The sequence below is a fragment of the Anomaloglossus baeobatrachus genome, chromosome 1 (assembly GCF_048569485.1).
Source record: "Anomaloglossus baeobatrachus isolate aAnoBae1 chromosome 1, aAnoBae1.hap1, whole genome shotgun sequence".
Classification (NCBI taxonomy): domain Eukaryota; kingdom Metazoa; phylum Chordata; class Amphibia; order Anura; family Aromobatidae; genus Anomaloglossus; species Anomaloglossus baeobatrachus.
In genome coordinates this window covers 596,746,780-596,766,192 of record NC_134353.1, presented here as the reverse complement: position 1 = coordinate 596,766,192, position 19,413 = coordinate 596,746,780, and the positions used below count along the sequence as shown (strand labels likewise).

At 47.4% G+C, this 19,413-nt stretch overlaps 1 protein-coding gene across 8 annotated transcripts in view; it reads left to right on the top strand.

The window, feature by feature from the left end:
* PRUNE2 (prune homolog 2 with BCH domain) overlaps positions 1 to 19,413 on the top strand; it is a 539,766-nt gene that overhangs the window by 431,879 nt on the left and 88,474 nt on the right. For all 8 annotated transcript variants that reach the window (XM_075318132.1, XM_075318117.1, XM_075318106.1 and 5 more), the window contains one exon: positions 16,559 to 16,735. In XM_075318132.1, coding sequence (XP_075174247.1) covers positions 16,559 to 16,735 — 177 coding nt within the window. The remainder of the gene's footprint in view (positions 1 to 16,558; positions 16,736 to 19,413) is intronic.

The window sequence follows — 19,413 nt, the reverse complement described above, 5'->3', positions numbered from 1 at the left end:
CCGAGCAAACCGCCCCCTTAGAAAGGAGGCGGTTTGTCGGTCACAGCGACGTCGCCGAGCAGGTAAGTACGTGTGACGCTGCCGTAGTGATAATGTTCGCTACGGCAGCGATCTTCACATATCGGCATAACGATAGGGGCGGGTGCTATCACACTCGCCATCGCTAGCATCGGCTAGCGATCTCGTAGCGTGTAAAGCCACCCTTACTGTGTCCAAGGAACAAGATTTTAACCACTTAAAAATGTGAAATATTCAGTACATACTAGGAGGAGCACCAGTGTTGGGTCCTTCGTACAATTACATTCTGGAGATACAGGAGGTTCTCTTAGACAAAAGTAGATTTACAATGCCGTTAGGATCAGAGGGGTACTGGGCACCAGAGAGAGGGAAATAATTCCCAATCAAATTGTGGCACAATGGCTGGGAGAAATATTCCCAATGGAAATGTTTGGAAATGTTTTTGCTTTCTCATATGCAAAAATTCAGCCGTTTTTGTGGTCTAAAAAGACTTTTGTGGGAACAGACCACTTGAAAGCGATTTGCAAAAAAGGCCTTAGGTCAGTTTCACTTAAGTGTTTACTGAACTAAAACCATAAGCCATTAGGATAATCTTAGTTTGGTTCAGCAGATGGTAGGGTAAATTTATTGTGGAAATAATTTGGGCTAAACCTATGGCTGTATTAAGGCAGTCTCAGAAATATTTATCCAAGACGCACTTCAATAAAACTTGTCTGGATATCAACTAACTTCTTTTTTTATCTTTATATGTGCTAAACTAGGCATGGGTCTTGTCCTTCTCTATCAAGTTCTTAAAAGAAGTATTTTAGTAAAACATTGCGATCACATGCCGACGAGTTTCTCATCTAATTCTCTCTATAGAACATTGAGAGAAGTGGATGAGAATCTAGTCGACATGTGACCTCAAGTATATAAATCACATTCCTGTGATCACAGAAACACCCCAACTGGCAATTAGAGTCTTAAAATTTTGGGGAAAACTGACAGCCAATATGGTTGCCATGATGACTGCACTATTAGGGCTCTTTTCACCCACAATTTCCTGGTTCCAGTACGATCCAATAAAAAAAAAAAACGGATTGCACTCGCACCAGTGTTATTCAATGAGACAGTTTCCTCAGTCCTGTTTTTTCTCCACACAAATCGGGCTCTCGGTGCAATCGCAGCATGCTGCGCTTTCAACTGAGTCTCGGCTCACGTGTGTGTAAATTTGCACTGCACTTGCATGTTATGCGACTGCAGTGCGATGCACGCAAAGACAGACAATGGAGGAGATGGGGAGAAAGTGCTCCCTCCCTATTCTCCGTAGTTGTGATGCGATGTGATGCGATCTCAAGATCACATCACAGTCGCATGACCCTCGGCTGACACCCGCAGCAGAGGGTCATTAGCATATCGCTTCCGATGCTCTTGCATCGGAAGTGGTACACAAGTGGAAAAGAGCCCAAAGGGAGAGTGAGGTGACTCCTCTAGTCAGTGTGATGGTAACCTCTCAAAAGAGGATACCTAAAGACTGTTGTCTGGGATACCTCAGACACATTTTGAAAGCATGCTGAGATGGCTGAAAATTATACAGAATCACAATAACAAGGATTATGATTGAAATTCCATAGTATAATAGACACTTTATTGACGATGTGGAAAGTAGCAGAACGTGTTGGTAAAACTTAGAAGGTGAGACATCTCCAGGATATTCAGGGCACACATAGGTTAAAGGTTCATTGTAAAATTAGATGATTGAGAAGTTTTTAATCCTCTCTGTACCTTGCATCCTTTGCGTAAGACATAGCAATATAACCTGCTAAAGCTTGTCAGCGAAACTATGGGGCATGCCAAGGAATGCTGAATTCGAGAACAAAAGCCCATTTCAATATTTGTTTGGAAAGCTTACTACGAAGAGCAGACAAATCAGAGGGCCATCTAATTGGCTAATTCTTCTGTTTCTCCACTCACAATTGCTTCTTTGTTTGCAACAATTTGACCTCATCCTCTGGAGCAGTAGAGCACATTAGCTTTAATAAGCGTATGGTTACTAGGAGAGCGTTGCTAATTCCATGTAAATACAGTACACGGCATGATTGGGACATTCTGGATTAAGAAAGGTAATGTGGTCAACAGAAGCTTTCTTATGTTTGTTTGCACTCAGCGTTGACAATGGATTTAGCTATATGGATTTAGATATGGGTGTATGTCAATTTCATAATTCAGTGATTTCAGACTGTTTAATTATATATTCATTCCCACAGATTTTTGTGGTTTTACTGGCACGGAAAAACATTAGGGATGAGGAAATAATAAACTGTAACCAGAAAGACTATGCCTTATACAGTATATTGTTAGATCCAATGAGCTTTTATGGTAATGATGAAGGCAGGTTCTCTGTTCTACATACAAACAACAACTCAAATGGCAACTGTATATGCCATCACTAAAGATCACAGGTAAAGATGACTGCAAAAGAAGAATGCTCCTGGTATATAATTCTATCACTCACTCAAGGATAAGATAAAAATTAACATTTTTTTATTAAACACATGGTTAAAACCACCCATGCAAAGGTAGAGATGAATGAAACTGAGGTTTGGTGTTCGGTGTTCATACCAAACACAGATTTTACAAAAAAGAACAGAGTTCGGACTCTGAATTCGGGTGCATTACGTATGAACACCACTCTGCTTGGGTACGCTCGGTGCTCCGCCCAGTGTGAGCCGCTTGCACTGTTCGAACAGCTCACACCAGGGGTAATAACAGTGTGATTGGATGTAGTGTGTACACCCCCAAAAAAATTGGAAAAACCCCTCACACATACCCCGGAAGTGTTCTGTTTATGGCAGGCTGCATGTGGGTGGAGACCTGAACTACCCAATTAGTGACTTCCATTGGTGTTCAGTTCAAGTCCGAAACCGAACTTTAGCTAAAGTCTGGATGAAGCTGCCAAACTGAACTTGAATGGGTCTGCTGATCTCTAATCACAGGGGGTCTGTCCTGTGGGACCTCCATGAATCCTGAGACTTGGGGTGCTTTTACACTGTGTTTAGTTCCCCATTCAGTGGTCCTGTAAGGACATATGTCCAAACTGCCCGCAAAATGGGATTCAGATGTATGTGCCTACGGGGCCATTGACTATAACGGTGCAGATGGAGTCACCTTGTGCTCTGTCGCGCACCATTTTCGGGCATATACCCAGACGTCTAAGTGTCTGCCTCCAGTATGGGTATACCCCCAAAAATGGTGCACAACAGAGCACATGGTGACTGTGACACCCTGGCCAGCCAGGTAGTCACAGATAGGGCCCCGCACAACACCAGTCCCCTAACAAGGTGACAGCTGCCAAACACTAAAACCCTAGTCACCCCCCTCAGTGCTTGATGGACACACCAGGGGGGCAGAGCCACGCGGTTGGCCACGCCCACCGAGGAGTTCAGAGAGCCTGGGGCAGGAAAAGTAGTTAGATGAGTTTGAGAGTTCAGTGGAGGAGGTCAGGCCTTTGTGACAGGCCTGTAGCAGACTGACAGGTGCCAGGGTAGGAGCCCGGGCACCTTTGGCTAGGAGGCATACGGAGGCCTCTGCCTGCAGGAGCCTGGAAGATGGCTCGGTGGAACCATGGTGGACCGGGACAGGGTAGTGGCCCACCGGTACCGACCCGGGGAACCGACTCGGAAACCGCAGCACAAAGAGGGATACTCAAACCCTGAAGCTAGGTCCAGAAGCTACTGGGGGCTAGCTAATTAACTGATTGCGGCCAGGACTATAGGTCCTGTCCCACCCAAAGTCCCAACTGAAGACAACAGCCCAACGAGGGGGATAGAAAGCCATCGCCACGGCAGAGAGATGCCACGGCCCAGTGTCTGCGGGCAATGGGCTCTTCCGACATCTACAAGCCGGGGAGCGGACTCCTGACGTTGCAGGCGCAGGTAGTCCACCATCACACTAACAGGTGCAGGAGAAAGGCAGAGACCACCAACCGGGTGGGGGACCAGACTGCAGCCGGCTGCGGGCACCGACCACCATCACCTTGGTTTACCAGAGACTTATGTGTTACTAATCATGAGTACACCAGTGCCCTCCGGCCTCCCATCTCCCTGCACTGCCCAACTACACCCCCCGACGGGTCCCGGGGCCACCATCCCTACCCACGGAGGAGTTAACAACTTGCTGTGCAACATCTCCTCCGGGTGCCCTGTAACTGCAGCGGTGGTGTCCACCTTCACCACAACCCGTGGGTGGCGTCAGGAACTCAAACACGGCTCCAGCCGTACACCTACGTCCCCAAACCGCCAATCCCTTTTAGATCGGAGTGACCACGGACGCCTGGGTCCGGAGACCCTCGAGCCAACCACTGAAGGTCCGGGTCCGAGCGGCTCAGCTGCCGCCGGGCACGGGGTGGCACACACCGATTTTCCTGGCGTCACGAACAGGATACTTACCCATTCACTTACCTAGTGAAGTGCGCCTTGAAGTGAAATCAGCAGTGATCCGTTGTGAAATTTTCAAGATCCGCCATCTTGCCGCCATCTTTTGGCGCAAAGATTCCCGCCAGAGTCTTCTTCCCCGTGAAAAGAGCGCGAAAGCTGAAGCCCTGCCCCCTGGGAACACGGCAGTAAAGCAGAGCCGGAAGTCGAAAAGCGAAACTTACCGGCCGGAGAAGGGAGGGCGGCGAAAAGACCAAGGGGGGCGGGTGAAGAGTAGTGAGACATGTGACCGAGCAGATAAAGGGCAGGGACTCCAGGACCCTGCCACCCTTCTGGTTCCTAGACCCCGATAGAGCGACATGGCTGACCCGTCTAACAAGCCCGGAGCACCGGAGCCCTCACCCGGAACAGTGGCGTGGGTGGAAGCCCGGATGACGCAGATGTGTTGCCGTTTGCAGGCCCAGGTGCACTTCTTGATGGAGCGGTGGGTGGCCGAGATGGAGGAAGTGGCTGTAGCCGTGCGAGTACGTGAAGTGGAGGCAACTTTAGAGGAGCGGGTAAGCGACCCACGCCCCTATGTCCCCGAGGAACCGGCTGACACGGCTGAGGGACCCAGTCTGCCCCTGCCCTCTATATTGCCTCCCTCGCCACCTGTACTGGTTGCCGCTGCTCCCCTGCTCGGTCCGCCGCCACCAACACCGGCAGCGGAGCCCGATCCACCAACCCACGAGGACCTGCCTGCAGAAGCTGCCGGCGAACAGCCTATCGTCGCTCCAACACCGACACCAGCCCCAAGGAAGATTCACCTCCGGAGGATGCCCACTCCTGGTGTGGACCCGCCAGTCCCGGAAGCGATCGCACCCCAGGTGATCCAGGCCCTGGCAGTCCACCCGGCCAAGATGGAGGTGGCTGTAGACCGGAAGTCAGCCCAGCGGGTAAAGCTGGCCACTCCCAGGTTTCAAGCCTCGGCTGAGGCAACGCGGGGTTGCCGCTGTGAGGCAGCCGAGCAGGCCATGACACAGTGGGGTTCCCCCATACAGAAGGTGCCGGTCTTAGCCGGCACGGGGGAGCTCCGGCTGGGCCCGACCCCGTGCAGAGCAAACCGGAGCAGGAGGACGCTCCGAATTGGAAGCGGCAGCAGCGCCAGCTGGGCCGGGAGATTGCGGCCCGAGAAAAGCGGAGGTGCTGGCCCGGACCATCCAGGAGAAAGACAACCTCAGGAACGCCACCTTCCGGGTGCGAGGCCCGACCTTTGAAGGCCAAGTTCGGCATTTTGACCCCCAAAGAGGATGTGGATTCATCTTTGAGCCGGGCCTGGAGGCGGAGATTTTTGTATCCCGGAGGGACGTTTATCCCCACCTGCCAATGGTTCACCCAGACCGGGACCTGGAACCCGGTGAGTTGGTCACGTATAACCGGCACTGCAGAGAGAGGGGGTGGTTTGCCCTGAGTGTCCGGAGAAGGGCATACATGGTCGCTCAGCTGCACGTCCGCCCCTCTCCGCCACCCTCTGACCATGAAGATGAAGAAGAGTATTAAAAGGTAGCAGTTTCCGGCTACCATCCTGCCCGTCCCCGTTGGGACTCTGTTAAACTCCCCCTTTTCAGTTTTACCCCATTTTAAATAAAGACACGGCCGAGAACTAACAGACCACCCAAAAACTTTTGGGCCTTGTAAATAGTCCCCGACCACCCTTTTCATGTCCTACAGTCTCCGGAGAGGCTGGTTGGAGGAAGGGCCTGCGGCAGAGGAGGCCGGGGTCCCGTCACCAAGGACACCGGTGACTACGCTCTGGGTCAGGGGTCCCATGGACGTGGGGCCTCTGAGAGACTGCCGGGTAAGGAACTTATTACCCGGCCCATGTGGGCAACACCCGGACCCGAACCCGTTTCCTGGACTGGGGGTGCTGACCTGTTTTTAGAGGCAGCATCAAGGTTTAGGTTTGCTTGGGTGGGCAAAATGGAAGGGACCCGGTCCCGTCCCGTTCCCGGTTAATAAAAATGTTTGCAACGTTTAAGCGACATGCCTCCCGCAAGGGAAGAGAACCACATATGCTTGAAAATTGTATAAATGTTATTATATTTGTAAATATGTTCTTCTATCTTTTTCCAGTTACAAAACAAAATAAACGGTGGTGGTCGGACAGCCCGCAGACGGTCTGTGGTTAACCAAGGGGGAGTGTGATGCCCTGGCCAGCCAGGTAGTCACAGATATGGCCCCGCACAACACCAGTCCCCTAACAAGGTAACAGCTGCCAAACACTGAAACCCTAGTCACCCCCCTCAGTGCAAGTCCCGACTGAAGACAACAGCCCAACGAGGGGGATAGAAAGCCATCGCCATGGCAGAGAGATGCCACGGCCCAGTGTCTGCGGGCAAAGGGTTCTCCCGACATCTACAAGCCGGGGAGTGGACTCCTGACGTTGCAGGCGCAGGTAGTCCACCATCACACTAACAGGTGCAAGAGAAAGGCAGAGACCACCAACCGGGTGGGGGACCAGACTGCAGCCGGCTGCGGGCACCGACCACCATCACCTTGGTTTACCAGAGACTTGTGTGTTACTAATAGTGAGTACACCAGTACCCTCTGGCCGCCCATCTCCCTGCACTGCCCAACTACACCCCCCGATGGGTCCCTGGGTCACCATCCCTACCCACGGAGGGGTTAACAACTTGCTGTGCAACATCTCCCCCGGGTGCCCCGTAACTGCAGCGGTGGTGTCCACCTTCACCACAACCCATGGGTGGCGTCACAAACTCAAACACGGCTCCGGCCGTACACCTACGTCCCCAAACCGCCAATCCCTTTTAGAGCGGAGTGACCGTGGAGCCCCGGGTCCGGAGACCCTCGAACCACCCATTGAGGGTCCGGATCCGAGCGGCTCGGCTGCCGCCGAGCACGGGGCGGTACATGACTCTACCTGCACCATTATAGTCAATGGCCCCATCAGTGCATATGTCCAAATCCCGTTGTGCGAGAGGTTCAGACATAAGCCTCAACGGGACCACTGATTGTGGGGAAAAACGCAATGTGAAAGCTCCCTGAGAGACTTGCAGCAAAACTTCAGCAATGCTTCTCCTTCATAGATCTCTGGACAAAGACATTCCCAGCCAAGAAAAACTGTGAAGGGGATGCAGTGTTGTGGCCTCTTCTTTCCCATGATGAGGGGAGGTCACAGAGGTTGGACCGCAGAGATCATGAAGTGATGATGGCATATCCTGGTGATGAGATTACACCTTTAATCTAATATATAAAGCTGAATGTGTGTATGTATGTGTGTGTGTGTGTGTGTGTGTGTGTGTGTGTGTATGTCCGGGATTGGCATCTGCACCGTCGCAGTTACAGCCACAAAATAGGCTATGTTGTGAGGTGAAATTTTAACCCCGCGCGTTCCAATTTACCAATCAATTTTGCCCTTATCTACATAATGGGGAAAAAGTGAAACGAAAAGTGTATCCGCACCGTCGCATTTACAATCACGAAATTTTGCAGACACCTCATGTGACCCAGGGAACGTCGTAGACTATGTTTTGACAGGAATATTTAACCCCGCGCTTTACAGTTAAGGCCGCTTTACATGCTGCGATATTGGTACTGATATCGCTAGCGTGGGTACCCGCCCCCATCTGTTGTGCGACACGAGCAAATCGCTGCCCGTGCCGCACAACATCGTCCAGACCCGTCACACTACTTACCTGTCCGGCGACGTCGCTGTGACCGGCAAACCGCCTCCTTTCTAAGGGGGCGGTTCGTTCAGCGTCACACCTACGTCACTGAACCACCACCCAATAGAAGCGGAGGGGCGGAGATGAGCGGGACTTAACATCCCGCCCACCTCCCTCCTTCCGCATAGCGGCCGGGAGGCAGGTAAGAAGAGCTTCCTCGTTCCTGCGGTCACACGGAGAGATGTGTGCTGCCGCAGGAACGAGGAACAACTTCGTTACTGCTGCAGTAACGATTTTTGAGAATGGACCCCCATGTCACCAATGAGCGATTTTGCACGTTTTTGCAACAATGCAAAATCGCTCATAGCTGTCACATGCAACGGCATCGCTAATGCGGCCGGATGTGCGTCACCAATTCCGTGACCCCAACGAGTTCGCATTAGCGATGTCGTAGCGTGTAAAGCCCCCTTTACTCTCCAAAAACATGCCTCCATTAAAGTATATGGAGCCTGGAACTACAGGTTATTAGTAGGAGCTGTGATTGGTTGCTATAGGAACAAAAGACATTCATAGTATAAGAAGCTTATGTGTGAGGTAATAAGATGTCGGTGGGGAGACGGATAGAGAGAGACAGACAGAGAGGCAGACAGAGACGCAGACAGGGAAAGAGACAGAGAGATAGAGACAGACGGGGAAAGAGACAGAGACAGACGGGGAAAGAGACAGACAGACAGACGGGGAAAGAGACAGACAGATGGGGAAAGAGACAGACAGAGACAGACGGGTAAAGAGACAGATGGGGAAAGAAACAGAGAGATAGAGACAGAAAAAAAAGAGACAAACAGAGACAGGCAGACGGGGAAAGAGACAGAGGGGGAAAGAGACAGACCTGGAAAGGAGACAGACCTGGAAAGAGACAGACCTGGAAAGAGACAGACCTGGAAAGAGACAGATGGAGCACATTACTTGGCCAATTTAGTTAAATCTCTGTGGAATATCTGTGGTGTTGAAATATATGTTGTGAAATGCTTCTATTAGTTTTTGCCTTTTAATATATTACATTTCTATCTATTTGTTTTGTGGTTTTTGTGTGCAGAATACATTTTTGTAAATACAATCTATTTTCTTAACAACAGTTATTAACCCGGGCGAAGCCGGGTAGTACAGCTAGTTACTTTATAAATCAGATCTATCTTCTTTATTTTTAAAATCTTTACCCACTGAGATTGAATGGAAGTATTTTTGGTGATATCCGGATCATAAAAATCAGCACATCTAACTATTTGTCACAATTATATAGTACAGTTGAATCCAAAAGTTTACATACACTAGCTACAAAGGCACATATGCATGTTTTTCTCACTATCTGAAATCAAATTAGAATATTCAAATTATCTCTCCAGGAATGGAGACAAACTCTAGCGCAGCGCCACCTATTGGAAGTAGCGATCCTAAAAGTCAAATGTGGATTTTTAACAATCCTTTGCATATGACTTAGGATATATATGCCAGATCAGAATCCCAATTTGCAGACACGGTGTTTCGGGGTGCTTGCCCCTCGTCAGTGCAAAGTATGGGGTGTCTGATCTGGCTGATAAGAAGCTTTGTGGGGACCACGGGGAACACAAGGAGACTTTGCAAGCCAGTCTGGCTGCCAGTAAGGGGACTTATAGCTGCCACGCCCCGCTGGGAAATATTCAAATTATCTCTCCAGGAATGGAGACAAACTCTAGCGCAGCGCCACCTATTGGAAGTAGCGATCCTAAATTAGAATGAACATTTCTCATTTTAGGTCAATTAGGAACCAAAATTATTTATATTTGCCAAATGCCAGAATAATGAGAGAGAGAATGTTTTAAGGCATTTTTATTACTTTCTGCAAAGTAAAAAGTTTACATACACTATGTTACGGGGGGACCGGCAGATTAGGACCAGGGGGTATATATCCTAATCGCCAGTCGGGGCCCACCGTGCTCCAGATGACAAAGGAGCTGCTGGCACCTGAGGGTTAGGCGGAGACTATAGAGCTGGATGGCTCTGAGATAACCCAGGAACTCTGGGAACCAGTCACGTGTGTTGGGACACGTCAGACCGGAAGACAACCCGATTAGCGTTTTGGTGCACCTAGCGCTACACCAACCACATGTGCAGGAAACACGTCAGGCCGGGTGGTAACCAGGTAGCGTTGACCGGAAGACCGCCACGAAAGCGCCCTGTCGGCCACGTGTGTAGGACACGTCAGGCGGAGCGGTCCTCCGATTAGCATTTCTGGCCACCTCTCGACTGGCCACGTGTGTGTAGGACACGTCAGGCCAGATGGGTACACCAGTAGCGTTGACCGGGAAGCCGAGGAGGATAAGGAACACCCTGTTAACTCCACAGGGGTCCTGGGGTACGCTGTACGTGCGCGTAGGGGGCACAACCGGACAGGTGGCGCAGCAGGTGCGTTGTCCGTGTGCGTAGGGGGCACAATCGGACAGGTGGCGCAGCAGGTGCGTTGTCCGTATGCGTAGGAGGCACAATCGGACAGGTGGCGCAGCAGGTGCGTTTTCCGTGTGCGTAGGGGGCACAATCGGACAGGAAGCACAGCAGCCGCAGCCCAGTTAACGCCACTGGGCTGCTATAGCAAGACTGGAACGGCAGGAGGGAAGCACGGCGCCTGACCCTGATGTGCCGAGCCACGAATCTTGGCGTGACAGGCACCGTTCGCCTAACCCTACCTACCGCTTCCCAACATAGGCTTATGCCGCAATGAGGCTCTAACATGGAGGTGTGCTCTGACTGAGCAAAAGTGAAGACTGCGCCCCTCCATGTTGTCTCCAGCCCCTTTTATAACCTGGGTCCGCCTCAAACCCAGGGTGGAACCACCAAGGTCCAATAGCAGAGTGCCATGTCATCAGTGACGTCACATGCGACCTATCCGGAACCGCCACGTCATTGATGACCTCATGGCAGCCACGCCCCAAACACTTCATCAGTCATCGTCTGACGACCAATACTGAGGTGCCAGATCATAGGGGCGGGCCTCTGCGAGCCAGTCCGGAGTTGCCACGTCATCAGGACACCTGACACCCTCTGCCCTATCAGGACCTGCCACCTCACGGACATGCTCAGTGAGGTCTTTACCGGACCTAGCCTCTGATGCACTAAGTGCCTGAGAATGCTCAGTAGCCTGAGCCACAGGCTTAGAAAGCAGACTATCAGTTTGAGCATGCTCAGTAGCCTGAACTGAGGACTTAGTCTCAGACATAACACAAACAGGCTGAGCATGCTCACTATGCACAACACCGGGCTTAAACTGTGGCTGGGGTAAATCGGTGCACGCATGCGCACTAGCCGCCTCTCCACACTTAGACGTGGTGGAAGGAACAGCCAACTGGATGACCCGAGGCACGGCCAAGAACGGCAGCCGGCGCCTGGGCGCAACAGGAACCGCAGCAGGCTGCTTGCGGCTATGGCGGCACCAGTTCGTAACACACTAAGAGTACTATGCCTTTAAACAATGGGGCAGCCCATGTGATGATGTCATGTCTTTGGAAGCTTCTGTTTTTTTGTCAACATCTGAGTTAATTAGAGACACATCTGTGGATGTATTTTAATGCACACCTGAAACACACTGCGTCTTTGTGTAGCATCATGGGAAAGTCAAAAGAAATCTGTCAAGGTCTCAGGAAGAGAATTGTATACTTACACAAGTCTGGTTCATCCTTGGGTGCAATTTCCAACAACCTGAAGGTGCCTTATCCATCTGTACAAATAATTATATGCAAGTACAAATAATATGGAAATGTCCAGCCATCATACCGCTCAGAAAAGAGACAAGTTCTATGTCATATGAGATGAATATGCTTTGGTCAGAGATGTGTATATCAACTCAAGAACAAAAGCAAAGACCTTGTGAAGATGCTGGCAGAAGCTGGTAAGATTGTGTCATTATCCACAGTGAAACAAGTACTGCATCAACATGGGCTGTAAGGCCACTCTGCCAGGAAGAAGCCATTACTCCAAAAGAAACATAAAAAAGCCAGATTAATATTTGCAAATGCACACAGAAACAAAGACCTTAATTTTTGGAGACATGTCCGGTGATCTGACAAAACTAAAATTCAACTGTTTAGCCATAATGACCATCAGTTTAGAGGAAAAAAGAGAGGAGCTTTGAAGCCAAAAAAACCAACCCAACTGTGAAACTCGGGGGTGGCAGCAGCATGTTGAGGGGTTGTTTTGGTGTAGGAAAGACTGGTGCACTTCACAAAATAGATGGCATCGTGAGGAAAGAAGATTATGTGGCAATACTGAAGAAACATCTCAAGACATTAGCCACGAATGTAATGCTTGAGCAGAAATGGGTCTTCCAAATGGACAACTGTGCCGCCCCGGCGCAAACCGGGGTGCTCGGATCTGGGGTGGTCGTGGCTTGAAGGGTCCGGACCCGGGCTCGGCTAACACTCCGATCCTTGAAAAGGGGATATTTACAGGGGAGAAGTTCGTGACGCCACCTGCGGGTTGCGGTAAGGGGAGTACCACCGCTGCTGATGGGAGTACCAGGGCAGATGGGGTGGGGCAGCAAGGTATCAGTCCCTCCGCAGGTAGGGAAGGCCCCGGCCTCTGGGATTTTAGTGGGATTATTGGGAGCGCTGGGTGCAGAGGAACAAAGTACTCACTGTCAGTAGTCGTGGTGCTGGATGGAGATATAAAGCAGACACTCACACTGTAGATAAACCAGTCACTTCAGGGGAGCCCGTCCAGGTGTCCGCTCCCACCGGTGTCGTTTGATAGCCCGGACCTTTACCTCCGTGCACAATTTTTAGTGTCCGTTGTGGCCCCTTGGCGGGAAGCTGTTCGGGTCCCGCTACCCATCTGTATGGCAGCTGTGCTCTTGATGGCTGGCACTTGGGATTTCAGTTGGGTTGTTTTTCTGGAAAACCCTATCCTCCGCATTGTGCTGATGCCTTCAATCTCTGAGCTCTTGGGGAAAGTTCATAAAGAGACTATCCTCCACAGGTTAATTATCAAGGCGCCTGAAGCTCTTCCCTGATCTAGGGTCCTTTACCCCACCGTGCTCGGTACTGGTCAGTTCTTTTGGGGTTCTGATGCCGACAGTCCTCCTAGACTATGTCCATCGCACCCTCTACAATGTCACTGCCACCGGTCCCTGACTCCTGTGGTCCCAGACCACCGTCTGCGACCCAACCTTGGTCTCGCTCCCTGGGAGCTACAACTCCCAGCTCCTCACTCTTTGAGGGCTACTCTCAACTCCTCTCACCTTGAGAGCTGACTCTACTCTGACTTCCTCCCTCCCACCAGTCTGTCTGACCCCTAGGTAGGTGGCCCTTTTCCAGCTTAGCCAATCCCACTGGTGTGTCTGACAGGTTTGATGTGAGGTGTGATTGGGATTTGTGATGCTGATGGTGCGACACCGGTTATTGGGAACCTGGAACCATGGGGGGTAGGCCCTGCACCCTGGGTAAGGATTGCAGTACCCTGTGGCACCCTAAGATATTCAGGGGTGCCACACAATGACCCGAAGCATACTGCCAAACCGGTAACAAAGTGGCTTAAGGATAACAAAGTCAATGATTTGGAGTGGTAAAGCTGAAATGGCAAGTGTGAGCAAGGCGGCCTACAAACTCAGTTACACCAGTCCTGTCAGGAGGAATGGGCTCAAATTCCTACATATTATTGTGAGATGTTTGTGGAAGGATATCCAAAACATTTGACCCAAGTCATACAGTTTAAGGACAATGGTATCGAATACTAATGAAATGTATATAAACTTTTGACTTTGCAGAAAGTAATAAAAATGCCTTAAAAAATGATCTCTCATTATTCTGGCATTTGGCAAATATAAATATTTTTGTTAATCCTAAAATGGGAGAGGATTATTGTGATTTCATGTCAGATAGTGAGAAAAACCTACAGATGTGTCTTTTTAGATAGTGTATGTAAACATCTGATTTCAACTGTATGTAGGCAATACATTGGTGAGTTAATGGCATCATCAGCACAAATCTATCTTCAAGTCAGATGGAGAACCTGTCAACACATTCACACAGCCCTAACCTTGGGCATATAGTGACAGTTACTCTGATGTGCATTGTTGTCAAGAAGTGATAGCTGTAATAAGTACTAGGCTTGGGAAGAAATATCTGCTGGGAGTTCCCATGCAGTCTCCTTCAGCTTGAGCGACAAGTTACTGACTAAACACAAATTAGATAAAACCTGTCAGTCAAGCTGATCCAGTTGGCGAGAGGCGCAGTGGACACGTCTCACATAGCCTGGCATTGAACACTAGAATCAAGCCAGTGTTAGGCTATGTGCGCACGTTGCGTAGTGTTCATGCTGAAAAAGCTGCAGCGATTTGAAGTGCACATGCACTGCCAAATGGATGCAGTGTGTCTGCAGAATAGATGCCGATTTCATGCGCTCTGGATGCTGCCTCTCCCATAGACAGAGTGGGAGCAGCGTCCAAAGTGCACCAAATAAGTGACATGTTGCTTTTTTGAGCACAGCGATTTGGATCAAAATTTCAACATGCAATTCGCTGCGCTCTCATACGCAATGTGCGGATGGATTATGCACAATCTTCATAGATTATGCTGGGGACGCGGGACGCATGCCTTTACGTTGCAGTGCAATATGCAGCGTAAAACCATGCATTTCACCAGCAAACCTAAGCAGCCAAAACCTGTAGCAAATATCAGTAAAAGCCATGAGATGATCAAACCATTTGAAATGCAAATTAGTTAGCTCCACCAAATTTTCCCCAAAATGTTATTCTCAATCCTGCAAAACTCCTAATTGCCTGGGTTGTCAACCACCAGAAATTCCAGGACAGTCCGTAAAAATAGTGCATTTTTTGCTCTCTTCGTTAGCAAAATTGAAGACGTCTGTTATTTTTTTGAGGCCATAGAAATTTATACAGATGAGTTGCATCTTGATTATCATTATTTTATAGTTTACAGTGAATGCAGCTTATGTCTCCGTATCAGAATTATAGGCTGTAGACATAGATCACCTATAATCATTGTGATTTATTACGGTTTTCCAATGTGTCTGTAAAAACTATTGTCTGTTCGTGATTTTTTGATAACCTGTCCAGAAAACAAAAAGCCAAGTTGACATTTGCCCTGAAAATAGGAGTATAAAACTCAGATTGTTTGTCAGACTGTATTGAACTCCTTATAATCTATTTAATGCAAACACAGCCATATTTATGTCCAGGAGACATTAACCCTCCAGGCACGGGGAAAACGGGTGGTAATCAAAAGCTGGATTCAAGTGGTGTGTATGGGTCTAATATTGGACTACTGCAGCCAAGAAATGTGCAAAACAATGACCATTTTAAAACACATACAATTTATGAGGTAGACAGTTGATTTAAAAAGTTTCTTGATTCTCGATATTTGTGATTTGTGTTAAAAAAAGTATGACTTTCCTTCCTGTGGCACACAAGCCTAGGTTTCAAGATTCTTATTTACTAGCAAAATTAGGGTTCATTTGAATTAAGCTGCCCTCTTGGTTTGTAATGGCAGTGTGGGAAAATGAAGAAAAAGCTGTTTTTAAGGGGCTGTTATGGCAGTATAACACAAATCTATGCATTTACAGTCACACTTACTATGCAACTACATCACTTATGCACTTGGAAACTTTTAAACTGTACTAATAAATTGATGAAGCTTTATACCTAAACAGCTAGACACCTTAGTTTCCTTTGGCAGCACTTCCCTATCTCACTTGAATCTTTTGAATATTAATTATAGACTGACTACTAATCCCATTTTCAATATGCTTCACCACTAGTGCAGTTGTGCAACATAATCCAATTTTGGTCTTTTTCTTTTCCTGTGAAGAATGGGTTGTGCACTATGACCACCTATCTCTACATTGTAAAAGCATAATATGGTGCTCTATGACTGGCATTCATCTTTTATACTGGCTGTGATAGTTACCCCTGATTTGCTGGCTAAACCATATGATGTGGTAACTGCAGGCCATTATGAGGAAGCCCACGTGGCCACGCCTGCTATCATTAGCATAATCTGTGACACTTCAGCAGTGTATAAAATGTTGCTTTTTTTTGTTGATCTGTGTAAACTGTATTACAAAGTGTTTGAATTTGCAAGGATCTGTGAATTTTAGGAAATTTCACTCAAAGTTGATTCTCCATGTATCAATTCCATCATCTCGGCCAGTAATCACATGCTACACTACCACCACATGTGAACACATCTTAATGAAAATGTATATTTGTTGATGCCCATCGCTTCTTATTTAGTACTTTTAGAAAATATTGTAATAATACAAGTGCGTTGGAGAAACTGATAAGAGGGTAAGTGAGAGAAGAATGGTCCAAAAGTAGAAATAAAAGAGCTAGGTTTGCTTTTGTTGAATTGGAATGGTATTGTAACACATTCATATTATTAATCTATTTAACTGGTAACATTATGACATTTATTTTAGATGATCGTCCTGCACTCGGCCACTCACTGCAAGGAGATTTTGGATCTATTCAAGAATACACAGCAGAGGAAGAGAGAGCTGATAATAAGCTATGGAGAACAGTCATTATTGGCGATCAAGAACAACGAATTGATATGAAAGTGATTGAACCGTACAAGAAAGTGATATCGCATGGAGGTATGGCTAAGTCCTAAAATACAATGCCTGACTAGATTATTACTTTAATCTCCTTTTAGATAAGTATTCACCATTAACCCTCGTCAGGATGCATAATTTTACAACGTTAACAGCGACCCCTTATCTCGGAAGGGGGTGGAGATATTTTATTGAAATTTGGCCAATATATTCTGGACCAAAACTGCAGAGATGTCACGAAATTTCAGTCCTCTATGGCTTTTGGAAAAAAAAAATGTATTGCAATTTTAAAACAGAATAGTGACAATTGTACCTACTCAGCCGGACAAGGGTTAAATGAGATCTCTCCCTTATTAAGCAAATCGATCTGACCTTAAATATTATTATTCATCTGTCATGCTAGATTAGTGGAACATAGTCTGTACACCAAAGAAGCTCTTCTACAATTAACTGGACAAAAAAACTGATTTCGTAATTTGCCATAATAGAGTCATGCGCTATATACAAATTCACATTTTTGTAAATATTTTATTATATCTTTTCATGGGACAACACTGATGATATAACACTTTGATACAATGTAAAGTAGTCAGTGTATAGCTTGTGTGGCCTCTAAATAACTCAACACACAGCCATTAATGTCTAAACCACCTGCAACAAAAGTGAGTACACCCCTAGGTGAGAATGGCCAAATTGTGCCCAAAGTGATTTAGTGTGACAACCATTATTTTCAAACACTGCCTTAAGTCTCATGGGCATGGAGTTCACTAGTACTTCACAGGAGCCACTGTAATCCTTTTCCACTCCTCCATGATGATATCACAGAGCTGGTGGATGTTATAGACTTTGCGCTCCTCCACCTTCAGTTTAGGAGGTCCCACAGATGCTCTGTAGTGTTTATGTCTGGAGACATGCTAGGCCAGTACAGATCCTTTACCCTCAGTTTCTTTAGCAAGGCAGTGGTCATCTTGGATGTGTGTTTGGGGTCATATGATGTTGGAATACAAGGAGGATCATGCTCTGCTTCATATGTCACAGTGCATGTTGACATTCATGGTTCCCTCAATGAACTGTAGCTCCCCATGGCCAACAGGATTCATGCAGTCCCAAACCATGACACTCCCACCACCATGCCTGACTGAAGGTAAAACATACTTGTCTTTGTACTCCTCACCTGGGTGATTCCAAACATCGTGGACACCATCTGAACCAAATAAGTTTATTTATTCTCATTCAGACTACAGGACATGGTTTCAGTAATTCATGTCCTTTGTCTACTTGTCCTGAGCAAACTGTTTCCATCATCTTTAGAAGAGTCTTCCTTCTGGGATGACAGCCATGCAGACCAATTGGATGCAGTGTGCAGCATATGGTCTGAGCACTAACAGGCGGACTGACCCACTACACTCCTTTAACCTCTTCTGCAATGCTGACAGAACTCATACATCTACTTTGAATAGGCAATCTTTGGATATGACGCTGAGCATGTGCACTCAAGTTCATTGGTCGACCATGGTGAGGTCTGTTTTGGGTGGAACCTGTCTTGTTAAACCAATGTAGGGTCTTGGGCACCGTGCTGTAGTTTCAGGATGTTGACAAGCTTCTTATAACCTAGGCCATTTTTATGTAGCGCAACAATTGTTTTTTTCGGATCCTCAGAGAGTTCTTTGCCATGAGGTGCCATGTTGAACTTCCAATGAGTAATAACACAAAATTGAACACACCTGCTAACCCATCTTATAACACTAATGAGTCACATGACACCACGGAAACAAAATGGCTAATTGGGCACAATTTGACCATTTTCACCTAGAAGTTTACTCATTTTTGCTACCCATGGTTTTGAAATTAATGGCTGTTGTGTTGAGTTACACCAAATGTGTTCTATTATACAAGCTGTACACTGCTTTGCATTATATCAAAGTGTCATATCTCTAGTATTGTCCCATGAAAAGATATAATAAAATATTTACAAAAATGTGAGCAGTGCACTCACTTTTGTGATATACTGTAAATATGAAGAATATTTTTCCAGCATTTTCTTTTTTTTTTCCTCTCCACCCTGTGCTTTGCTTTTGCAGTATGGATTCTCATTGATACATTGAGAAAAATATGACTTTTTATCACTTTTTACTCCCTCCACTATTTGGGAGACAAAAGGAACAAAATTGGGTTTTTTTGCTCTTAGGCTTCTTTTTAAGCTATAAATCTATTACCATATATAATGTTAGATAAATAAAGCAGTTTTATTTGGGAAAGATCTTCAATTTGTCTTTGAGGTTTTTCTTTCTTAAGGCTATGTGCACACGCTGCGTTTTTTTGACGCTGCGTTTTTGTGCGTTTTTGGCCGCGAAAAACGCACCTGCGTCAAAAAAACGCGGCAAAAAACGCACGCGTTTTGCCGCGATTTGGTGCGTTTTTGCTCACTGCGTCTTTATGCGTTTTTTATCAGTGAACAAAAAAAAAAAAGGTCTGATGTCATTTCCTTCTTCAATGTGTTCTTCATTCTCCACTAGTGTATGCAGAAGAGCAGACAGCTGCAGAACTACAAGTCTCAGCATCCTCGATCCAATAGTGTATGCAGGAGAGCAGACAGCAGCTGTCGAACTACAAGGCTCAGCATATGCAGAAGAGCAGACAGCTGCAGAACTACAAGTCTCAGCATCCTCGATCCAATAGTGTATGCAGGAGAGCAGACAGCAGCTGTCGAACTACAAGGC